Source organism: Taudactylus pleione, unplaced genomic scaffold, assembly GCF_031769625.1.
Source record: "Taudactylus pleione unplaced genomic scaffold, aTauple2 ptg000044l, whole genome shotgun sequence".
NCBI classification, from domain to species: domain Eukaryota; kingdom Metazoa; phylum Chordata; class Amphibia; order Anura; family Myobatrachidae; genus Taudactylus; species Taudactylus pleione.
In genome coordinates this window covers 7,277,321-7,299,840 of record NW_028284446.1, presented here as the reverse complement: position 1 = coordinate 7,299,840, position 22,520 = coordinate 7,277,321, and the positions used below count along the sequence as shown (strand labels likewise).

The window sequence follows — 22,520 nt, the reverse complement described above, 5'->3', positions numbered from 1 at the left end:
TAGCTGTTCTATATGAAAGTAGAGAACAGTTAAGCCTTCAAGTAACTTTCAATACACTGCATATGCCTATAATTATCCCTGACGTTCTCTCTGCTGAGATGAGCTCTTAAATACAAAAATAAACCCCCATATGACTTTTCTTTCTTTCCTCACTGGCTGAGGCTTTCCAGCACCAGATGGGTTAACCAATTACCTCAACCCAGACTGCATTTCGCTGTTTGCAGTTTACATAAAGTTACCCTGACAACTATGCAAATGGAGAAATCTCAGGACGTCATATCTGACCAATCTCAGTGCAGGAAAGTGTCCTCATGGAATAGGGAGGGTATATAAGTGAAAGCAGGCAGTGGAGTTGCTTATTACAGCATGAGAGTGCAGAAGAGGAAGTGGGTGGAGAATTGCAGTAACAAACTGACAACCACAAAGAACTGAAAACTTGAACTGCAGAGAAAGCCATACAGAAAAGAACATGTTCAGAGTTCCTGTTTTTAACCAGCTTTTCTAAGCAACTCGTGAAAAACAAATTCAATATTTTTGAATAACTAAGAACAAAGGCAGGGACATCAACTGGGTATCCAAATAAGGTGAATACTGTTCGATAAAGGAACTGTAATCTGTCTTGTCACTGCCAAGAAGAGGCCACACATGGACAGCTGGCTAAAATATAAGTGCAAGCAATAAATGAAAGCGCTAAAGCTACTGCTGGATTTCCTGACTTGGCAGAAATCTATTTCACTATTTCTGATAAGCACTGAGGCTTTCTGGAAGGGGAGAATTTCCCCTAATTTTATTCAAATAGTGCCAGAGGATAATGGAAATACCTTTTTACCATGATGATTTGTTGAATTTATACCCAGCTCCCATTGCTTATACCACAACTGCCAGCACTATGATGAAGAAAAATTTGAATCTCAACATAGGTGATCAAGTCGTGTCACATGAAAAAGGACACCAGCTCGAGGATGGTCTGCTCACTTCATCCGACTTGGGCCTTTTGAAACTGGCATCCCCTGAACTTGAGAGACTGATTATCCAATCAAATGGCTTGGTCACTACAACTCCTACTAGTAGCCAATTTCTGTATCCTAAGATGCACAGTGAGGAGCAGGAATTTGCAGATGGATTTGTTCAGGCATTGGAGGATCTACACAAACAAAATCAGCTGAGCAAAGGCATGAAGATGGGTTCTGCGAGTAGTGGGGCTACTGGTCATCCACCTTCAGATACTCCTGTTTATGTCAACCTTAACAGTTACTCCAGTGACTTGATGGGGAACACAATGCACTATTGTACAGACCCTGTCTCTTACCCTCCTTTACCAAGCAGCATAGAACAGCAGCAGTCTACCTTTCATACACACAGACTGCATTCATTAAAAGATGAGCCTCAAATAGTGCCAGAGGGGGCTAGTTTTGGAGAAAGTCCTCCACTATCTCCCATAGACATGGACAACCAGGAGAGGATCAAAGCAGAAAGGAAGAAGCTGAGAAATAGGATAGCAGCTTCCAAATGCAGAAAAAGAAAATTGGAACGGATTTCAAGGCTAGAGGAGAAAGTGAAGAGCCTGAAAACCCAGAACACAGATTTGGCTTCCACGGCTAGTTTACTGAGAGAGCAGGTGGCACATCTAAAGCAGAAGGTTATGAGTCATGTTAATAGTGGTTGCCAGCTTTTACCACACCATGTCCATGTATACTGATATAGCCTAAACATTCTTTCATGATGGCTGCATTGCAGAGCACATTTATCAAGTGTTACAATTTCATGGACATCAAGCGGTTTGTCGAAACCATTTACCATATTTTCTTCCCTGGTTTCAACTAACTTGACATTTTTTATGATCACACAAACTACAAATATAAAACACGGCAATTGTAAAAAGGCTTTGCAATAATTTTAAGTAACGTTATCATGGACTTCATGGACTCTTATGGTATGTACTTATGGACCCTTGATGTGTTGTTATGCTTTGCATTCAATAGAAGGTGAGCTGTGCATAAACGCACTGCTATTACTCCCAGTAGTGAATTACAAAGAAAAACAGGCCAAAAATGCATACAATTACAATCTGTCCAGAAGTCAGTAGTGTAAATTCAGAAGTTGCAGTTCTCCCAGTGATCTGAGGAACACTATTATGGAATCTGAATAAGCCGTGTCCTTGTGTATGCAGATCATTGTGTCTCCCTCATTATGTCAGAATCGTTATAATACCACCATTACCACGTTATATTCTGTGCACAAATGTGCACTAATATGTATTAAATACCACACTATTTAAAACACCAGCCTTGTCTTGATGCCAGGTTTTCCCAGTGTTTTAAGCTGGTATTATATAGAGGGATAACTGTACTGTGCACTGCTTTCAAAAAATAAGCTAACTTTCCAAAAAGTGTAGATGTACATGCTGCAATTAAGAAAACTTTCCAGTGTTCATTACCAGCTTATAAATTGTGTCACTAATGCTGGGTATACACTATACAATTTTCTATCAAATATCTGTCCAATCTGGCTGGTTGGAATGAAAATCTGGTAAAGTATGGGAGCAAATGACAATCGACCATTTGCTCACAAACATGGTCATTCAACCAAATTGGTAACACGAATGTAACCAATTTGAACAATTTTTTTTTGCACATTTTCCAGTGATTAAGACCATATGATCGACTGTCATTTGCTCCCATACATTACCAGGTTTTCATTCCAACCAACCAGATTGGACAGATATCTGACAGATAATTGTATAGTGTATGCCCAGCATAAGATGTACTGGGCTAAAGCTCTTAATGCATATACTGTATGGGACCTGACAGGTGAAGATCTGCCACAAATGTTTACAATATTGAGGAATCATTTTTCAGAAGACTATGATCCATTTTTGACTGGAAAAATCTTTCTTCACCAGGCCACTCCTGCACTAAATGCTGGAGCTATGTAGTCTGTGGTAATATGATACATTTCAAAAATGTGCTCAGGTTTCTTAATTTGTAAGGTAATGTAAATATATTTCACACAACTATTTTGTTTTGTTTATAAAGCTGTTTTTGCAGAATGTAAGTATATTTTATGCAGTTTTTGTTACAGTACATTCCAGTGATGATATTATACAGCACTATGTAATAAAGCTTTGTATTATGATTATTTTTGTGAGGTATATTGGTTTTTAATTCAGCATTTTAAGAATTAGATTTAGGACTGCAGTATCTAAACTTAACAACATATGGGTTACTATATGTGTTATACAGGCTGCAATTGAGGGCGTGTAACGTCTTGTCCCCTAGTTGTGCCCCACTAGGAGCAGAATATTTAACACGCCCTTATACAGCTGTTGTTACAATTCCCATGGTGATCTGCCAGACTAAATTGTGCCGTTAAAAATCAGATGTAGTGTCACAATTTGCAATTGCATGCCAGAAAGTAGAGCTGTTGCATTTTGATTATTTTATATAATATTCCAATCCTGAATTTGTCTAAAATGCACCAAGGCACATTTTGGATCTGCCTGGAAAACAAGGCAGAAATTCTGTAGGTACTGATAATGACGTCCTCAAAGATCTGTCAATCACTATCGTGTGATCTGCTGATGGTGCGTTAGTGTGAAAAAGGCACAGTGCAGTAGACTATTCATGTTCTAAGAGGGATACAGTTAAAATGTTAACATTTACAATGTTGACAATGTCAACATATATGAAGTAAACATTAAAATGCCAACATGGAGTGTTAAAATGTCAACATGTGAAATGCTGACATTCTGCGTGGATCCACAGCAGAGGGTTAGGGTATGGGAGGTTAGGGTTAGGTACTAGGGAGAGGGTTAGACATACTCACCACTGGAAGTCATCATCATCTGACCACCACACCTTAAAGACATCACTGGAGCCGCCACATCCGCAGTACCAGGTAAGTCACAACTAGGCCACCAGGGATGTTTTTTGACATTCTAATCATGTAGATATTTCAACAGTGTCGACAAGACAAATGTCAACATTGCAAGCATGTCGACATTCTCACGTCGACACTGTTGAAATGTAAATAAAGGATAGCGCCACAGTGCCTATCCCGGACCCAAAGAGAGACACCACACAATGTAGAATATATGTAAAGGCAATTTATTAACCTAAATATACATATATCAGTAAATACCAAATGACATCGTAACTAAATCAATGATAATGAGCTCTTCAATATCTATGAGCCCTACAGATCTAAAACTGTAAAGGTGCCTATCCATTAGGCGACCTGAAAGACTGAACGTCTAGCGTTCAGACCTGCAGGTAGCCGGGTGCGGTGCCCGCACTGAACGGCATTCACTGAACGTCTTTCAGTGCAGGATCCTGACCTCCTATCTCGGAACATGGGGAACCTGATGAGCATTATCAGGTTGACCAGCATGTTCCGTAGATAGTCGGGGTCAGCAAGGATCCAGCGTGCACGCGCATCGCTGGTCCTTGCCGGCTATCCATTACACGACTTTGTGAACAATGCGACCAATACCTCCTGGTTTTGGCTGGATTGTTCAAAAAGTCGTGTAATGAATAGGCCCCTTAAGAAACAGACACAGATAATAAGTGGGGCTCTTAAATTACTATTCCTGATCTTATGCAAGATTGTGTATTGGGAGCACTAGCTGTATTGCTCCAATTGGATACAAAGTCTTGTTTCTTTAGTAACAATTTGTATAGATAAGTGAAAAGTTACAAATGTATCATATGCATATGAAATTTATCAATTCTGCAAGTGTGCAATTTCCAGCTTTGACCTGCTTGTATTAAATGGTACAAAAAAATATCACCACAACAGCCTGCGCTCCTGGACTGCAGCCCTAGTCCACTCTGAGGTGCACTACACCTTGATACATATAAACAACACAAATGAATGGTCCACAGGGCGCTGTCTCTCTCTTTTGGTTCCTGACGTACTATGGAATCTTCCTCTCAATAAAAAGAAGAGAAACAAAAACACAGTCTGTGTATAAATCCCATGTATTATAGGTATGATCGAGATGAGCTAGTGAGTAACTCACCTATTCTAGGTGAGATGCATTCATCAAAAGGTATCTTTCATATTTCCTCCTCAATCTAAATTTAAGGGTATTACATGCGGGTATCCCCCTTTAGGGAACAAACTCACCTGAATTCAGGTTTAGATGTTCCACAAAAAGTATCTTTATATATCCCAGTGGGTCGTCTCAACGGGTTTATCCCTCTGGGTATTCAATCAGCAATACCATACCAACATATTCCAGTAAACGTCAAGTTCATATAGCATCACTTCATAAAGTGCAGATGTTCAAAAATTCTTGGTTAAAAATATTTTTATTCTCCAAACAAAGCAGCATAAACATCAACATAAAAAAATAGTCCAATATAAACAGATGGGCCTTCCAAAAAAGTGTGGTTACATAAAAAGTTGTAATCCCACTCACCCGGAATGAGTGAAACACCAACAATCAAAAATCTTATGGCCCACCGAATGGAGAATCCCTTACCACCAACGCGTTTCGAACCCCTCAGGTCCTTCCTCAAGGTGTATAGGGATCATCCATGTGTGGGATTTTATACCTACCCTAACCATTTTCAATCAATATTGGGCGGAGCCTATCAAAAATTGTTGCATAACCCAGATCAAACAGTTAGCTCCTATTCATGTATAATCCCCAAATGTATATATCAGAGATATCAATACTGATCTCACAACGATGGAATCCCCACAGTAAACATACTACCAACATTAAAATATAATTTAATAATATAGGATTATATAATCTTAAAGTCCATAATCGATTCCGGCCCGCATTTCTGCGTTAGCCAGAATAGGATACCATCATGACGTCATCGGCGGGACATGTATTTCCACGTGTCCAACCGGAAATGACCTGTTGTACATGCATAACGTTTCCCCATTCGCTACATATGAAGGTTCCCCAACACAGTCGGAAGTTCCTAGTCCCTCAATTACCGCGTGCGGCAAGTTAGAAGAGTACAGAATTGTCAGGTTGTGCATGTTCGGGGGTGAGGGAGGGTGCCTGCAAAGAATGACAAATCGTTCAGTGTGGGCTCAATATCCACTGCACAGTATGATGAACGATTACGATGTTGTAATCATACAGTCGTTCTACACTTGTGTAGTGCATATGCACCTTAACCCTTCCATCTAACATAAAATCCGCTGCTCCTGAATGTTGTACCAATTGTACTGTTTTCAACCAAGACACACTTTATACAATAATAAATTAAGTGCCAAATACAGTAATATAGAGAGCATTTTGTGTAGAATGGAAGGTTCATACTGGAGTATGGATTAGAGTTCTAGTATAGACAAAATCGGTAAAGCTGGGTACACACTATATGATGTATTGTACGATGTATCATACCACGCGGATTGGAATGATATTTCGTTCACAACATAAAGTGTGTACTTTGTGAATCCCACTACAGATCTTCTATTGTCAAAATTATCCTGTAATGCATTTACATGTTGACATTAGGCCAAAGTACATAACAAGGAATAATGTTACCGTGTGTAGACTGTATTACATACTTCCCAACACATCATAGCTACTGAAAAAAAAATGCACCTGCCAAAATCGACAAGGTTAATTGGTCATAAAACAGGGAGAAGGTTGTGACTGTTGTGAATCAACCTAGCTACAAACAAAAGCTGAATGCACAGCGTAGGGAGGTGTAACTGATTAGACCAAGTGAAAGCTGCAAGCAGAGAACTTGTAGCTTCCTATTGATTTACGCAGCCAGATTTTTCCAATGTTGTTATATAGCAGGTCAGGTTGAAGTGCTTTAACTCAGTCTCGTGGACAATATTCAGGGGTAAATGTAAATAGGTTATATATGACAAAGAAATCTTAAGGCCCCCACACACGGTGAGATTTGCAAAACGATCCAATCACGTTTGCAATCTCCCTTGAACTCTCCCCCCATCAGCTCCAGTGAACGATGTGTAGTAAAGCTGCACGATATTCACCCAATCTATCGTCCACGATCTAATGATTTGCATATTCATTAGATTGTGTGCGATATGACAGATGCATAGCATGAATCAGAGACATCCGTGCTACAAGCATCTGTGTGTCAATGATACAGATGCATATGTCAATGATACAGATGCATAGAATCTGTGTCATTGACACAGAAGCAGAGATGGGATCAGTGAGACTAGTCAGTGCTGCTGCTGTAAAAAAAAAAAAAAAATGGCATGCCCCCATACTAAAAGAGCAACCAGCCCCGAACTTTTAGTGACCCAATGCTGGTTGTGCAAAATACAGGGGACAAACAACGTAGGGGTCCCCTGTATTTTGCGTAACCAGCACTGGGCTCTGATCTGGTTCTGGGAATACAGGAGGAAAAAATGAGTAGGATCCCCCTGTATTTACCAGAACCAGCACCAGACTTTTTCTAGTGGGGGGCTAATGCCACAGCCAGGGAAGCCCTTTCACTGGGTCTCCCAGCCGAAGCATTATCCCTGACCGCTAGTCAGCCCAGGCCGGGGATCCCTGGGGAGCTGGTGACCCCCCCAATAAAGGGGTCCCCCTCTCCAGGGCACCTCAGGCCTAGGCTGATAGCCAGGGGCTATCTCCGCCACCCCAGGCCGGTGTGTGTCTAGTTGATAGTATAAAGGTGGTGCATTTGAAATAGTAAAAATATTGTCTTTTGCTGTGGAACTAAAGATCCCAGCAAGCCTCCCCTGCTCGCTGGGATTGCCTATTTAGGACCGAAGGGGATCCGATCCACACATAGGAGTAGGTGAGTATGGATATTTTTTTATACAGGTACCCTATGGATTTTCTACATGGAGAAGAGGACAGATGGGCTACAGGGATACATAGGTATGTGAGATAGTGTATGTACATGTATGTTTTAATAACATTTTACTGTCAACGGTGTGTGTGTCCTCTGTTTCTTTTAAGATTTATGTTGCTGTGGAACGATAGGCACCAGCGAGCCAATAATGCCCTGCATGCTGGTACTTGTGGTTCTCCAAGTACCAGCATGTGGGGGAGGCTTCCTGGGACCTGTAGTTCCACAGCAAAAGACAATTTTTTTATACTATTTCAAATGCACCACCTTTACACTATCAACCTGGCACCAACTGGCCGGGGATAGCCCCGGGCTATCAGCTTAGGCCAGGGGTGCCCCGGAGAAGGGGACCCCTTTATTGGGGGGGTCCCCAGCTCTCCCCGGCCTTGGCTGACAAGCGGTCAAGGTTAATGCTTCAGCCAGGGGACCAGGTGAAAGAGCTCCCCTGGCTGTGGTATTAGCCCCCCCTGCTAGAAAAATTCAGGTCCTGGTTCTGGATAATACAGGAGAACCCTACACATTTTTATCCCCTGTATTTCCAGAACCAGCCCACTCTTCGGCGTGTATGTCCTGATGACCGCTTCCCAGTTGAGGACTCCCGGGATGAATATTGCCGAGATAGCCGGAAGATGACGTTCTGCCCAGATCAGAATGTTTGCCGCTTCCTTCATGGCTGCTTGACTTTGTGTGCTTCCCTGATGATTGAGATAGGCTACTGTGGTCTCGTTGTTGGACTGGATCTGAGCTGGCCTGCCTTGGAGTAGGTCCTGTGTTAGGATGAGCGCTTTGTATACTGTGCGCAGCTCCAGGATGTTTATGGGCAGGTGACTTTCCTGATTTGTCCATCTTCCCTGAAAAGTATGATGACCTGTCACCACCCCCCATCCATGAAGACTGGCGTCCATGATGAGGAGCACCCAATTTGCAATAAAAAATGGGCAACCCTTGTCCAGATGATCCTTTTGTAGCCACCACAATAAAGAGAGATGACCTCCCGAGTGAGAAGGATCCTTTGGGACCATATTAGATGTTACTGCCCATTCCACCAGGAGAGAATCAATTGTTGCAGAGGCATGGAATGAAATCGAGCCTATTTCACCATGTCAAAGGTGGACACCATTGACCCCAGGACCTGTATCGCTGATAGAATGGATAGCCTTTGCTTGCATAGCAATTTGCGCACTCGCAATATTAGGGCCGAAATCTTGTCCCCAGATGCACCATCCGCTGTATTGGAGAAAGAGAGGATTTCTTCCAATTGATGATCCAGCGGTGTGTCTGTAGGAGGGCAATGGTGAGTTGGAGATGGTGATGCAGAACAGCTGGAGATTGTGCCAATATCAGAAGGTCATCCAGGTAAGGGAGTATTCTGATTCCCTGAGGCAGGCTGTCATAACTGCCATTATTTTGGTGAAGACCCGAGGGGCCGTTGATAGACCAAAGCACAGTGCTTGAAATTGGTAATGTTGTTGTAGGACAGCAAACCTTAGAAATTGTTGGTGGGATGGCGTGATAGGCATATGCAGATATGCATCCCGAATGTCCAGGGAAGCCACAAAATCCCCAGGTTCCATTGCCAAAATAATTGACCGAAGAGTCTCCATACGGAACTTGGGTACACTGATAAACTTGTTGAGGGTTTTCAGATTTAGAATAGGGCGATGAGACCCATTTGGTTTCTAAACCATAAAATAGATTGGAGTAATAACCCCTTCCTTGTTGAACCGCAGCAGGGAGTAAATGGCCTCCTGGAGGGTCAAGGCCTTGAGAGAATCTTATGTGGAAGTTGTACAAAAAAACTTCTGGGGAGGATGCCTCCGGAAAGTGAGAGCATACCCCTGAGAGACCACTTCTCAGACCCAGGCGTCTGTTGTTATTTGATGCTAGTTGTCCGCAAATTGAAGAAGTCAGCCTTCCACCCTAGAATCCCCCAGGAGGAGGCCCACCTCATCAGCCAGAGGGTTTGTCGTCCGGTTTAGAGGCTGGACGTCTGTCCAGCCAGGATCTCTTAATTTGCTGCTTAGTGGTCCTACGAGAACTAGACGGTCTGGACGGTCTGGAGGAAGACTGTCCTTTTGCTCTTCCCTGAGGACAAAAGAACTGAAAAGAAGACTACCTAGACTTTGATGTAGCGTTGATGGCAGACCTGCAGATTTTGAGGCTGCCAGAGTAGCCACTATTTTATCCAATTCTGCTCCAAAAAGTATGTTTCCATAAAAAGGTAAGGATTCCAGAGCTTTCTTGGATCAGGTATCTCCTTTTCAGGACCTTAACCAAAGGGCTCTACGAACAACAACTGAAGCTGCCGATGCTTTAGAAGCCAGGAGCCCAGCATCTATTGCAGTTTCTCCCAAATAAGAGGCCATTTCCCGTATGTGGGAGATATATGTCAACTGTTCTCTGGTAGCATTTGGTAGAGTATCTTCTAATGCCCCCGTCCATTCTACAACAGCCTTGGACACCCAAGCCGCAGCCATAGCTGGTCGAGTAACAGCGCCAGACAATGACAACATTAATTTAAGACATGTTTCAAGTTTTCTATCTGTAGGATCTTTAAGAGAAGATACTGACAGTATAGATAACGTAGCACTCCTGACTAAATGTGTCACATGAGCATCTACAGTAGGAGGGGCTTCCCACTTAGTACATTCAGTAGGTGGGAAAGGATACAAAGATACTAATCTTTTTGTAACATGGAACCATTTATCCGGGTTACTCCATGCTTCTTCCATAAGTTCAGTGAGCTGTTCAGTCTTCGGAAACTCAGCTTTTACTACCTTCTGGTGTTTAAACACTGGAGCCTTAGGTCTAGGGGCTGGCTCAGTATCCTGTATATTTAGGATTGATTTGACCGCCCTCACCAAAAAAGGGACATCCACTGTAGAAGGATGGGCCTCCTCTCTTGAGATAGACCCTGGAGAGGAACCCGGCACATCATCTGATTCCTCCAATGATGCGTCTGAATCTACATTTTGAGCAGACTGATAAAATGATATCAACTGCTTAGGGGCTTTAGTGACTACCGGTCTGTTCACCTGCAACATTTGTTGAAATGCAGCAGCTGACAGAGCCGTACTCTGACTTGAGTAGGCATAAACATCCATCAAGGAAGGATGTACAGGGAGAACAAACAAAGCAGGCTGGAACTGCTGTCGGTATCCCAATAAGGGAGGCAGCATGGGAGTAGCCAAACGGTCCACTAGCTGCGTCATAACCTGAGACAAGGAGGACATCCAAGATGGCACCTTTACAGGGGCTGGTAGCAGGGCCGCCATCAGGGGGGGGGACTGTCGGGCCTGCATTCCCGGGCCCGAACACCTGGCAGAAAGGGTGGGCCCACTCCTACCGTACCCCCCCTGTAGTTTGTGTAATTTTTTTTACGGAGAGCAGCACTTTGTCAGATTAGATTGAGCCGGCGGGTGCTAGGACACGCCGAGGATCTAACAGCCCCTGTCCGTCCGACTCCAACAACACGCATAGGCGCATCAAAGCCCGGGGGCCGTGACTCAGCAGAGGAGGCAGCACAGCAGCCGGTAAGTTTAAACGTGCTGCTGTACAAGGCTGACTGTGCTGTGCCTGTGAAAGGAGGGGGGAAAGGTGGACACACATAAAGGGGCTGACTGTACACATTGGGAAACTAGCTGGATGCACATAAGGGGAGGGCCTGGCTGGATACACATAAGGGGGGTCCTGGGTAGATGCACATAAGGGGGTATGGGCTGGATGCACATAAGGGGGAGGCCTGGCTGGACACACATAAGGGGGGCTGGCTGATTGCTCAAAAGGGGGGTCCTGGCTGGATACACATAAGGGAGAGGCCTGGTTGGACACACAAAAGGGGGCTGGATGCACATAAGAGGGGTCTGGCTGGAATCACATAGTAGAGGGGGCATGGTTGGACACACATAAGTGGGTCTGCTGGACGCACAGAAGGGGGGCTGGCTGGATGCACATAAGAGGGCAGGCTTGATATTTTTTGCGAATTTTTTTTTTTGTAGGAATAAGGTAGCAGGGGAAAGGGGGGCCCTGCCAATTTTGTTAGTCCCGGGCCCCACAATTTCTGATGGCATCCCTGGCTGGTAGACTGGACTGGTGAGATGGTTCTTTATAACAAACAGCACACAAACCAAGTCCTGAGGGGACAAGCCCGACCAAACAACTTTTACATGAAACCAGCACCAGGGCCTCAGTTTCCTGTTTAACCTTTTTCTTAGACATAATCAGTTCAAATGTGACTGCCTTCAAAAATAACAAAATAAATGTGAAGTACAATTTGGAAAAAATATATATATATATTCCCCACACACCTGTAACAAAGGGTTCAGGAGAAATAGTAGAGATAGTTATACCTGACAATACAGAAAAATTAAGGCAGTAACAACACAACAGAGTTAGCAAAAGTCACATACAATGTATATACAGTATACTTGCAATGGGCCCTGAATCAACTACTCAATGCACAAGGCTTGGTAAGATTTTGAGCACTGCATAACCTGGCCTCTGGTGAGTGGTATACAGGGAGACCGGACCCAAACCTCCTGAGACCAGCAGCTTTAGTACAACAATGATAGTGGTCGCTGTGCATCTCATAACAGAGGAGGGTAGGAGGAGCAACCCAGACGCGGGAAAACCTCAGCTGGGTCGGCGTCTGGGCTGGCATACCTTCCTATGCTGTAACAACACCCGGGTGCGCTGGCCTTATACATGGCTGTCGCCACTGTCAAAGACACCAGACTGACTTGCCCCATTGGTCTAGTGGGAGAGCAGATGCAGCGGACGCCCCACTACAGCGGTCTCCAATTGCCGGAGGTATGGACTGCTACATGGTTCCCTATGATATACCACATTTTCCCATTGGATATACCCCCGTGGATCCCTATGGATCCTGAAGAAGAAATTATTGTTTTACTCACATATATATTGCATATATTAAACACAAAATGCCATATTTGGACTGCCAATGTATAAATAAAGTATCATCTATGAAATATTAAATGAACAATGCCATCCAGTGAACAATTTATTATTTTTTAACATTTCAAATACGACTGATAATTTGTATCCAAAAAAGTGTCGTCAGTGTAATTTATATGTAAGTTAATGTTTTCTTTGTTTGCCATTCCAGTGTAAACAGCGCTGCAAATAAACACCAAATGAATTAGTGCCCCTACAAATGCAAAATCACTTGACTACAGCGATGTAGCTCGTAGCTGTTCTAGAGAAGTGAGCCGTAAAATAATAATGCATACCTAATGCTGGGCATACACTCACTATACAATTAGTGGATCGCACCGATAATCATACTGTGTGTGCGGCCGACTGATGCTAAAATATCTATCGGTAAGGCATGCCAGATTGTCCAGCATGTCTGTCCAATGCTACATTTTGTATGTTAAGTTGGCCGCATCGGGCAGTGTATGTCCAGCCTCAGGCCGACAGACATTTCCCGTTCCTTCACAGGGAAGGAACTCGGAAATGTCTTCTCTCCAGAGGAGGAGCGCAGATATCAGGGCCAATACAGGATATTCTGAATAACAGGCCAGTACAAGTACAGTTAGACAACGCCACGGCTGTGGCCTACCTCAATCATCAAGGGGGCACTCGAAGTCAATCAGCAATGACAGTAGTGTCCTGCATTTTCACATGGGCCGGATGCAATCTCCCAGCCATCTCCGCAGTGTTCATCCCGGGGATTCTCAATTGGGAAGCGGATTTCCTCAGGATGTTGATTGGCAACATTGACTCGACTTGGTACCATCGGCCCTGGAAGGAGTGTTGGCCGGTTACTGCACCCCATCTTTGGAGGCTTGCATCCGTGGTGAGGAGAGCCCAGTCCGGAATCCAAAAGGGACGACCCTGGTTCTAGTGGGGAGTCTGTAGCCACCAGGCTAGGGACAGGTGAACCTGTGGGGGGGGAGGCTCATCATCTGGGATTTGAGCAGATGGGGTAGCCCGTTCCATCTGGAGAGGATTAGGTGTTGTAGGGGCCTGGAGTGAAACTTGCCAAACTCCACCATGTCGAAGGTGAACACCATTGCTTGCAAGGCCTGCATTGTTGAGTGAATTGACTGTCTGCGATTGTGAAGCAGTCTGCGTTGTACTGTAGTGCTGAAATCTTGACTGCTGTCAGGAAGATTCTCTGAACTTGAGAGTCTCTGGGGAGCTTGGCAACTGCAAAAGGTCGTCCAAGTATGGGAGCAGTCTGAACCTTTGATGACGAAGAGAGGCCACCATAACTGCCATGATCTTGGTAAAGACACGAGGGGCCGTTGAGAGGCCAAATGGCAGAGCCTGAAATTGGCAATGAGAAGGCACTATAAGTACATGTAGGTAAGCGTCCTGAATGTCCAGGGATACCATAAATTCTCCAGGCTCCATAGCTAGGATAATAGAAAGGAGAATTTCCATACGAAACTTGGGCACCTTGATAAACTTGTTCAGAGATTTGAGATTGAGGATAGGCCAATGAGAATACTAGCCCTTGCCCCATTGTGAGGAGTGGACCTGAATTATTACTCTTGAATTCAGTAAGGACTGAATGGCTTTGTGGAGCAGCAGGGCCTTGGTTGAGTCCGATGGAGGTCCTGTGCAAAAGAACTGCTGGGGGGATCGCCTCAGGAAGGAGAGGGCGTATCCATGGGAGACCACTTCTCTTACCCAGGTATCTAACGTGGTTTGATGCCAAACCTGGGTGAATTGAAAAAGTCGGCCTCCCATCTTGGGAACCCCTAGCGAAAGGCCCGCCCGTCAGGCTGCAGGCTTGTCCGCAGACTTGGCAGGTGGACGTCTAGTAGCCCAGGCCTGTTAGGCCCTAGGATGGAAGGCCTTGGCTGATGTCTGTTGTCGTGGAAAGGACTGACTCTTGGCTTTGCCTTGAGGGTGAAAGGAACGAAAGGATGACGTCCTAGGTTTTGTATTATAGGTAGAGGGCAGGAACGCTGTCTTGGAAGCTGCCAAAGTAGTCACAATTTTATCTAGCTCTGGACCAAATAGGATATCTCCCGAATAAGGAGGAGACTCCAGAGCCCGTTTTGAGTCTGAATCTGCTTTCCAGGAACGGAGCCAAACGATATGGCAAGCCCCTACCTAAGTGCCAGATATCCTGGAGGGCCAGGAGAGCTGTATCCATAGCTGTCTCACCTAAGTAGGAGGTTGCATCCCTAATGTGAGATACATAAGAGAGTTGCTACCTTGAAGCATCAGGGGGAAGTGTTTCTTCTAGGGCCTCTGCCCAACTCTCAATGGCTTTCAACACCCAGGCCGTAGGCCTAGCACGACGAGTAATAGCTCCTGTAATAGAGTAAATAGATTTATGACAAGCTTCTATATGCCTATCTGTTGTCTCCTTCAAGGAGGTAGCAGTATGAATAGGTAACATGGCATTTTATTTTTTACATAACAAAATTTTTATTGAAAATCAGAGATTATACAGATAAAAATACAGAAGGGTCCACAAAAGTAGAACCAATAGAAATAAAATCAACCACATAAAAAAAAAAGCTATATGTGTACTACATAATTCAGTCAGACAAAGCATTGGAGACACATTTGCGTAAATATGTATACATATATGATTACATATATAAAAAAATAACTTGTCCAAATAGAAAGAAGGAAATGGGCAGAGATGCGAGCCAGGAAGAGTGGGGAGAGGGAGAAGGGAAATGAGGCTGGAGGTGAGATAGGGGAGAGCAACAAAATGTAGATATGAAAATAAAGGAAAAAGAAACAGGTTGATGGGGCTAGCCACTATGTCAGACCAGGGAAAGGAACATTTTGAAAGAGCTATCAAGGCATCCAAATATCATGAAACCTGACCACTGTGCCATTTTGTATACTAGTTATGTATTCCATTTTGGAAACGTACCAAATTCTGTTTATTAATTCCTGACAAGAGGACAGGGAGGGCTGTTTCCAGGTCCTAGCAATCTGGTATTTAGCTGCACAAGATATATGTAGGATCAATTTGTTGACCTGCTTAGATGACTGACAGACTGGGGCACACAAGAGTAGCGAGGCTGGGGAGAGGGGAGGATGTGAGGGCACAATTGAGGATATGAGCGATTCAACCATAGCCCAAAAAAGTGTAATCATTGGCAGGGCCGGTTCTCCCGTTACGCATGGTACGCAGCTGCGTAAGGCGCCACATAGTGAAGGGCGCCTCAGCTGCGTACCATGCGGGCCGACTGTGTCTCTGACACAGCTGCACCGCGTGTGTAGCGCTGACCGGACGGAGTTCGGTCAGCGCTACACAGCACAAACACACAGCCGCCGGCTCCGGCAGCTGTATATTTGCTTAAGCAGCTGATGAGATGCAGTGGGTAATGGGAGTGACGTCATGATGTGACATCACTCCCATAATGCAAAGCGGAGGACGGAGGAGCTGATATCGGTGGCGGGACCAGGAGGGGGTTTCAGGTAAGTGTTTTTTTTTTTTATTACGTCTCTACTGCGGGGGGCGGGGGAAGGTGGAATACTACTGGGGGCACTACAAGGGGGGGATTACTAGGGGAGGAATACTACTGGGGAAACTACAGGGGGGAATACTACTGGGGGCACTACAAGGGGGGGACTACTACTGGGCGGACTACAAGGGGGGGCTACTACTGGGAGCACTACAAGGGGGGGGCTACTACTGGGAGCACTACAAGGGGGGGAATACTACTGGGGGCACTACAAGGGGGGGAATACTACTGGGGGCACTACAAGGGGGGGAATACTACTGGGGGCACAAGGGGGGGAATACTACTGGGGGCACTACAAGGGGGGGAATACTACTGGGGGCACTACAAGGGGGGGAATACTACTGGGGGCACTACAAGGGGGGAATACTACTGGGGGCACTACAAGGGGGGGGAATACTACTGGGGGCACTACAAGGGGGGGGAATACTACTGGGGGCACTACAAGGGGGGGAATACTACTGGGGGCACTACAAGAGGGGGAATACTACTGGGGGTACTACAAGGGAGGGATTACTACTGGGAGCACTACAAGAGGGGGGACTACTACTAGGGGCACTACAAGCGGGGGGACCTTTATATAGTGCCCACTACTGGGGGCACTATATAAAGGGCACTGCATAGGGGGTACCACTACTGGGGGCAGTGCATGGGGGGTGCTACTGGGGCACTATATAAGGGGAATACTACTGGGGGCACAAGGGGCACTGCACAGGGGGGACTACTCCAGGGGGCACTGCATAGGGGGTGTCAAAACCGGATAATTGGCAAAGACAGAATCTGTTTGCAATTGGAATCTGCGCAATGCTATCTTGTAAAGGGCAACAAGACTCCATCTTAGAAATAAAATCTCACAGCACTATTTTGTAAAAAAAAAGGTACATAGTCAGCCTTCCTCAAACACAGGCAGACAGTGTTTAACACAAACACTAACTTATTAGCATTTGGAACCCTATACAAAGCCCATCTTCAACCCAAAACAGGCAGAATAAACAGGGAGGCTCCGACAGCACAGCTGGAAGCCTTCTTCCTGTATGAGAATTAAATTCACTGTATAAACACATTTTGCAATTGCAGTTTAAAAACATCAGAAAAATGCATGTGTGCTTGTGTATGTGTATATATATATATGTGTGTACATGTGGCCCATCATGTATGGACTTATGTGTATAATATCACACACAGACTTATATTTGAAAAGTAGCAAAATTCCCTGCAACTCATACACACAATGTTAAACAGAACACAGTCAGCTTTTTAGTGATCCTTCCCAAAATCATACTGGCATGGCCACCCACACACATAGATGCCCTTCCAGCTTAGTGCTGCTCGCTGAGTGCCCCACTGACCCCCTCAGATGCACAACGCAATTCAGTGCGGTTTCTCCCCGCATACATACATTTAAAAGCAATGGTCCCGTAACGCAAAAAGGATAATTATTACTTGGTTTAAACGCAATGTCAGTATATAAAGAAATGAATGTTTTCTGTAACTATGGCTTAGTAAATGACAATTGGACTGTGTTTGGTACCGTACTGATCTGCTCTGTTCCCAGCGCGTTCCGGTGGCATCGGTAAGAAGATCAGAACATGCGGCTATGAAATATGAATGTTAGAGAGAATAACTTCTTGAAATGTTGTATGCCATAGTTTAGACTAGATTTATTATGCAGCGGGAAAGTGGACACAATCAGGTTGTTGGAGGCTGGGTTGTGTCTTTGCACTGACCTATGAATTGTACCGTAACGGAAGAAGCAAGAAGAGGAACCAATGAGAACCTGCCAACGTATTCTATTGTATTGCTTATCCAAGTACAGGTATATGTGAGTGCTCTGAAACAAGATGCCAGTCTGCGGTGTTCCTGTTATGCTGTTTGACGGAGGTCTCATTATTGATGCTGGTAACTGGTCCCAGAGCGCACGCGTATGTATTGACTGTACCTTATGACCTAATGTTTGTATAATTTATTTTGCGCTCAATGTTAGATCATAGCGTGGTAAAATCTGTACTTTTACCTGAATAATAATCTTTAGCGCGTTGGACCGCTATTCAACTGTCTTAGAGTTTTATTAATGGTATAATTAAACAGCGCTAATTAGCGACATCTTGTGGTTTTAGAAGGTATAGGCAGGTTTTGTCTTAGAGGTTCTAGGCAGGTGAATCTTAGAGGTTTATAGGCAGGAATGTACTAAAGGTTTATTTACGATTCAACAGGGGTACCACTACTGGGGGCACTATATAAGGGGAATACTTCTGGGAGCACAAGGGGCACTGCACAGGGGGGACCACTACCGGTGGCACTGTAAAAGGGGCCCTGCATAGGGGGGCGCCAAAAAATATACTTGCTTACCAAAAAATTTGGGCTAGGGCCGGCCCTGATCATTGGACAGGTCTACCAAACATGGAAAAAGGTACCAATCTGGCCGCAGTGGTGCCAGCACAACTGTGAGACATTGGGAAACATTTGGTATAAGCGGTCCGGAACCAGATACCAGCGGGAGTACACCTTGTATGAAGTCTCCTTAATGGAAACACTAATGGAACATTTTGACACATTAGACCGAATTGTCTCCCAAGTGTTCTCCCCCAAGGAGGATCCAAGGTCCGTCTCCCATGATAGTTCATGGGTGGATGTTTCGGGGGTCAGAATGGAGTGGTACAAGAGGGATTTGGTGCCTATATCCAAAAGGCGGTAAATACACAGGTGTTCCATTGAGGTGGGGACACCGGGCTGAGTAGAAGAAGAAAGGGACGAGTCTACAAAGCTTCGGATTTGAAGGCATTGAAAGCAGCAAGAGGGTGGTAAGGAATGCATCACCTGGATTTCCGTAAAAGATTGAGGAGCAAAGCTGCCGGACACATGCCGAAAGAGAGTAATACCAGCTGCTGTCCAAATAGAAGCCATATGACGGGATTGGCCTGGCAGAAATGAGGGATGTTGCCACAAGGGTTTTTGGGGAGAGGGATAGGTATATAGTTTAAACTTTGTGGCAAGGGAATCCCAAATAGACAGGGTAAGAGCTATCGAGGGAACTGATAGGGCAGATGGAGATCTATGTTTACGGGGAAGCCAAGTTTGGTATGACATAGAATCCACTCCCCCCCCCCCCCCCCAACTCCCTCTCCAGGTCCACCCAGCGCTTGGATCCCCTGTGAGAATGCCAGGCCACCAACTGGCTAAGACGGACTGCCTAATAGTATTTGGAGATAGATGGAAGGCCCAAACCCCTGTCAAGAGATCTCTTGAAGAGAATTGCCCTATGCAAGTTTGTAGGGAAGCAAGCACCCGAACAGGAACAGAGACAGGAAGGGTTTGGAAAAAGGTACAAAAGTTTGGGGAGAACATTCATCTTAATTGAGTTTATGCGGCTTATCCAAGAGATGAAATATTTGTGCCATCTGGCGATGTCTTGTCTAAAAAGGGGTGGGAAATTGGCTTTATATAAGCCATCATAGGACTTAGTCAGATGAATGCCAAAGTATTTGAAGGAGTCACTACGCCAGGTGAAAGTGAAATTGAGCTGCAAAAGAGCAATAGTTGACTTCGGAATGTGCAGAGGTAGAGCTTCGAATTTGTCATGGTTTACTTTATAACCAGAGAGGTGCCTGTAAATTTAGTTTCTGAAATAGATTCGGTAAAGATATTAGGGGACTGGACAGGGTGAGTAGAATGTCGTCAGCAAAAAGGGATATTTTATAATTAGTGTCTCCAACAGAGATGCCGGTAATGTCCGGTTTAACCCGGATCCTACAGGCAAGAGGCTCAATAACTAGTGCAAAGATGAGCGGTCAGAGTGGGCACCCCTGCCTGTTCCCATTTGAGATATTAAGAGTCAGAGAGGAGGCCCCCTGCTAGGACAGACATAGAGGGATTATGGTAGAGGGCCTGTACAGCTTGTAAAAATTTGCCTTCAAAGCCGAAGTGGTGAAGTGTGGCCAGCATAAATGGTCAAGAGACCCTGTCAAAGACCTTTTCTGCATCTAGGGCCAGGAGTAAGGAGGGGAGTTTGATCGTATTAAGTCAACTGTGCGTCTGGTGTTATACAGAGCTTGAGGGGAGGGTACGAAGCCTATCTGGTCCGGGTGAATGATTGAGGGAAGGATGGGATTCAGCCTGATCACCAGAATTTTAGCAAAAAGTTTTAGGTGTGAGTTTAACAGAGATTGGGCTATAATTGGTGACCAATTGGGGATCCTTACCCAGTTTCAGCAAGTCTGTTGTTATCTTCGCCCTAGTGGTATCAGGATGGAAAAATTTGGTTAAAGGTGGTCGAGAGGTGGGGGACAAGGGACGCTTTGAAAGTATTGTAATAAGAAAAGGGAAATCCATCAGGGCCTGGCACTTTGGAGGATTTTTGAGTCTTAAGGGCATTGGAGACTTCCTCCTCCATGATGGGGAGATTCAGTGCAGTTGAGGTTGGGAGGTTAATTCTGGGGAGGGCACAAGAAGTTAAGTATTCTGACGAAGAAAGAGGAGAAACGGCTGGCTGGGGGGGGCTCTCAGAAGCATTATAAAGTTGGTTGTAGTATTCTTTAAAAATAGATTTAATTCTAGATGGATTATAATTAAGAGAACCTGTGGAGTCTTTAATCGCCAATATGGCCGAAACAGCGTTTTTAGCCCTTAGGCATTTGGTGAGTAAAGAGTCAGACTTGTTGCTTTTCTCATAAAAGCATTGGTTCAGCCACCGTAGGGATTTTTCAATCTTCTCAGAGAGAAACGCATTAAGATGATTTAGCAGTTGTAAGCTGTCTATAAATAGCATCCGTGGGGGTGCATTTGTGAAGGTATTCAAGTGAGTGGACCTTGTCGGTAAGAGACTGCAGGAGTTGTTTGTGCTCTCTGTTTCTGTGAGAAGCGTAACTAAGGATATGGCCGCGGATGACAGATTTATGAGCTTCCCATACTAGGGGACAGCAGCCGGAATCCTGAACATTTAGAGCTAAATAGTCTTTCAGAACCATAGCCAACTTGGATTGGAATTGGGGGATTTTCAAAAGAGTCTCATTAAGACGCCATGGAAGCCGGGAGACCGGGGTGTCTAAAAAAATAAATGAAGAGGTAATGATTGAATGATCTGACCAGTGATTAGGGAGGATAGAGAAGTTGGCGAGATGATTAGAGACTGGAGGTCCAACAAAGAGTTCTAGAATATGAGGTGTGGGGGGCTGAATAGAATGTAAAGTCCTTCGAGGTGGGGTTAAGGACCCACCAGGTGTCAATGAGAGAAGCCTCTTTTATATGTAAGGCAAGAGCAGGGGAGAGTGGGCAGGCTCTAGAGCGAGGCCAGGAGGCAGTGCGGTCAATAACTGGATCAATGATACAGTTGAAGTACCGACCTAAAAATACATACCCCTCCCGCCGTTTATGGAGTACTTAAAAAAGATCTGAAAAAGTGTTGCTGACCGGTATTGGGAGCATAAACTGTGACATCAAGGTGCCCCAGCCTGCCAGTCAGAATGATAAATCGACCATCAGAGTCAATATGCATAGATCGCTGAACAAAAGGCAGCCTGTTGTGTATCATGATGGCAACCCCATTATGTCTAGTGGCACTGGAAGAATAGAACACAGTGGAAAAGTTCCTGGAGGACAGTGATGGATGACCAGGATCCCGAAAGTGAGTTTCTTGCAATAAAGCAATATCTGCTCTTAGGCTCCGAAGAGAGCAAAATAGGTGAAGGCGTTTCTGAGAGTTGTTTAATCCCCTGACAATCATAGAGGCAATGGTCGATGGCATAGCAGCTGCAGGACTATCCAAGAGACAGAGGATAGGGATGGAGGAAGATTAACAGGCATGCAGCTGAAAACGAATGGAGGGGTGAAGAAGAGAGAGGGAGAAAAAAGAGAAGAAAATAAAAATAAAGGATGAGAGAAGATAGAACGGAGGAATGTGAGAAATAAAAAAGGGGGGGGCTGGATGCAGAGTCCTAGCCGGCTACGCAGAGGGAGTCGCACACAGAGTGTAGGACACAGGCGTCCAAGGAGGTGGGGATGTTGAAGCCCACGACACCTTCGGGAAAAACAATTAAAAGATATTAAAAGATCATGTAATAATTTGGGAAAAGGAGGGTGGCAAGGACTGAGCAAGGCGGGGATAAGGAAAAGGATGAAGTGGAAGAGTCAGGAAGAGAGACTAACAGAAGCGGGAGAAGAATCCCCTGGGTGTAAAGGGAAAAGAGGAAAAAAAACAGAGGTGTACGTTGGAGGCTTCAAAAGAGAGTTTGGGGAGATGAGGAGGGAAATTATT

General features: G+C 44.9%; 1 protein-coding gene across 1 annotated transcript; it reads left to right on the top strand.

The window, feature by feature from the left end:
• The first annotated feature begins 368 nt into the window (after positions 1 to 368).
• LOC148537782 (transcription factor JunD-like) lies at positions 369 to 3,138 on the top strand. Its single transcript, XM_088460312.1, has one exon. It carries the CDS (start codon positions 812 to 814, stop codon positions 1,697 to 1,699), a length of 888 nt encoding a protein of 295 aa, XP_088316438.1. The 5' UTR covers positions 369 to 811; the 3' UTR covers positions 1,700 to 3,138.
• Positions 3,139 to 22,520: the final 19,382 nt, after the last annotated feature.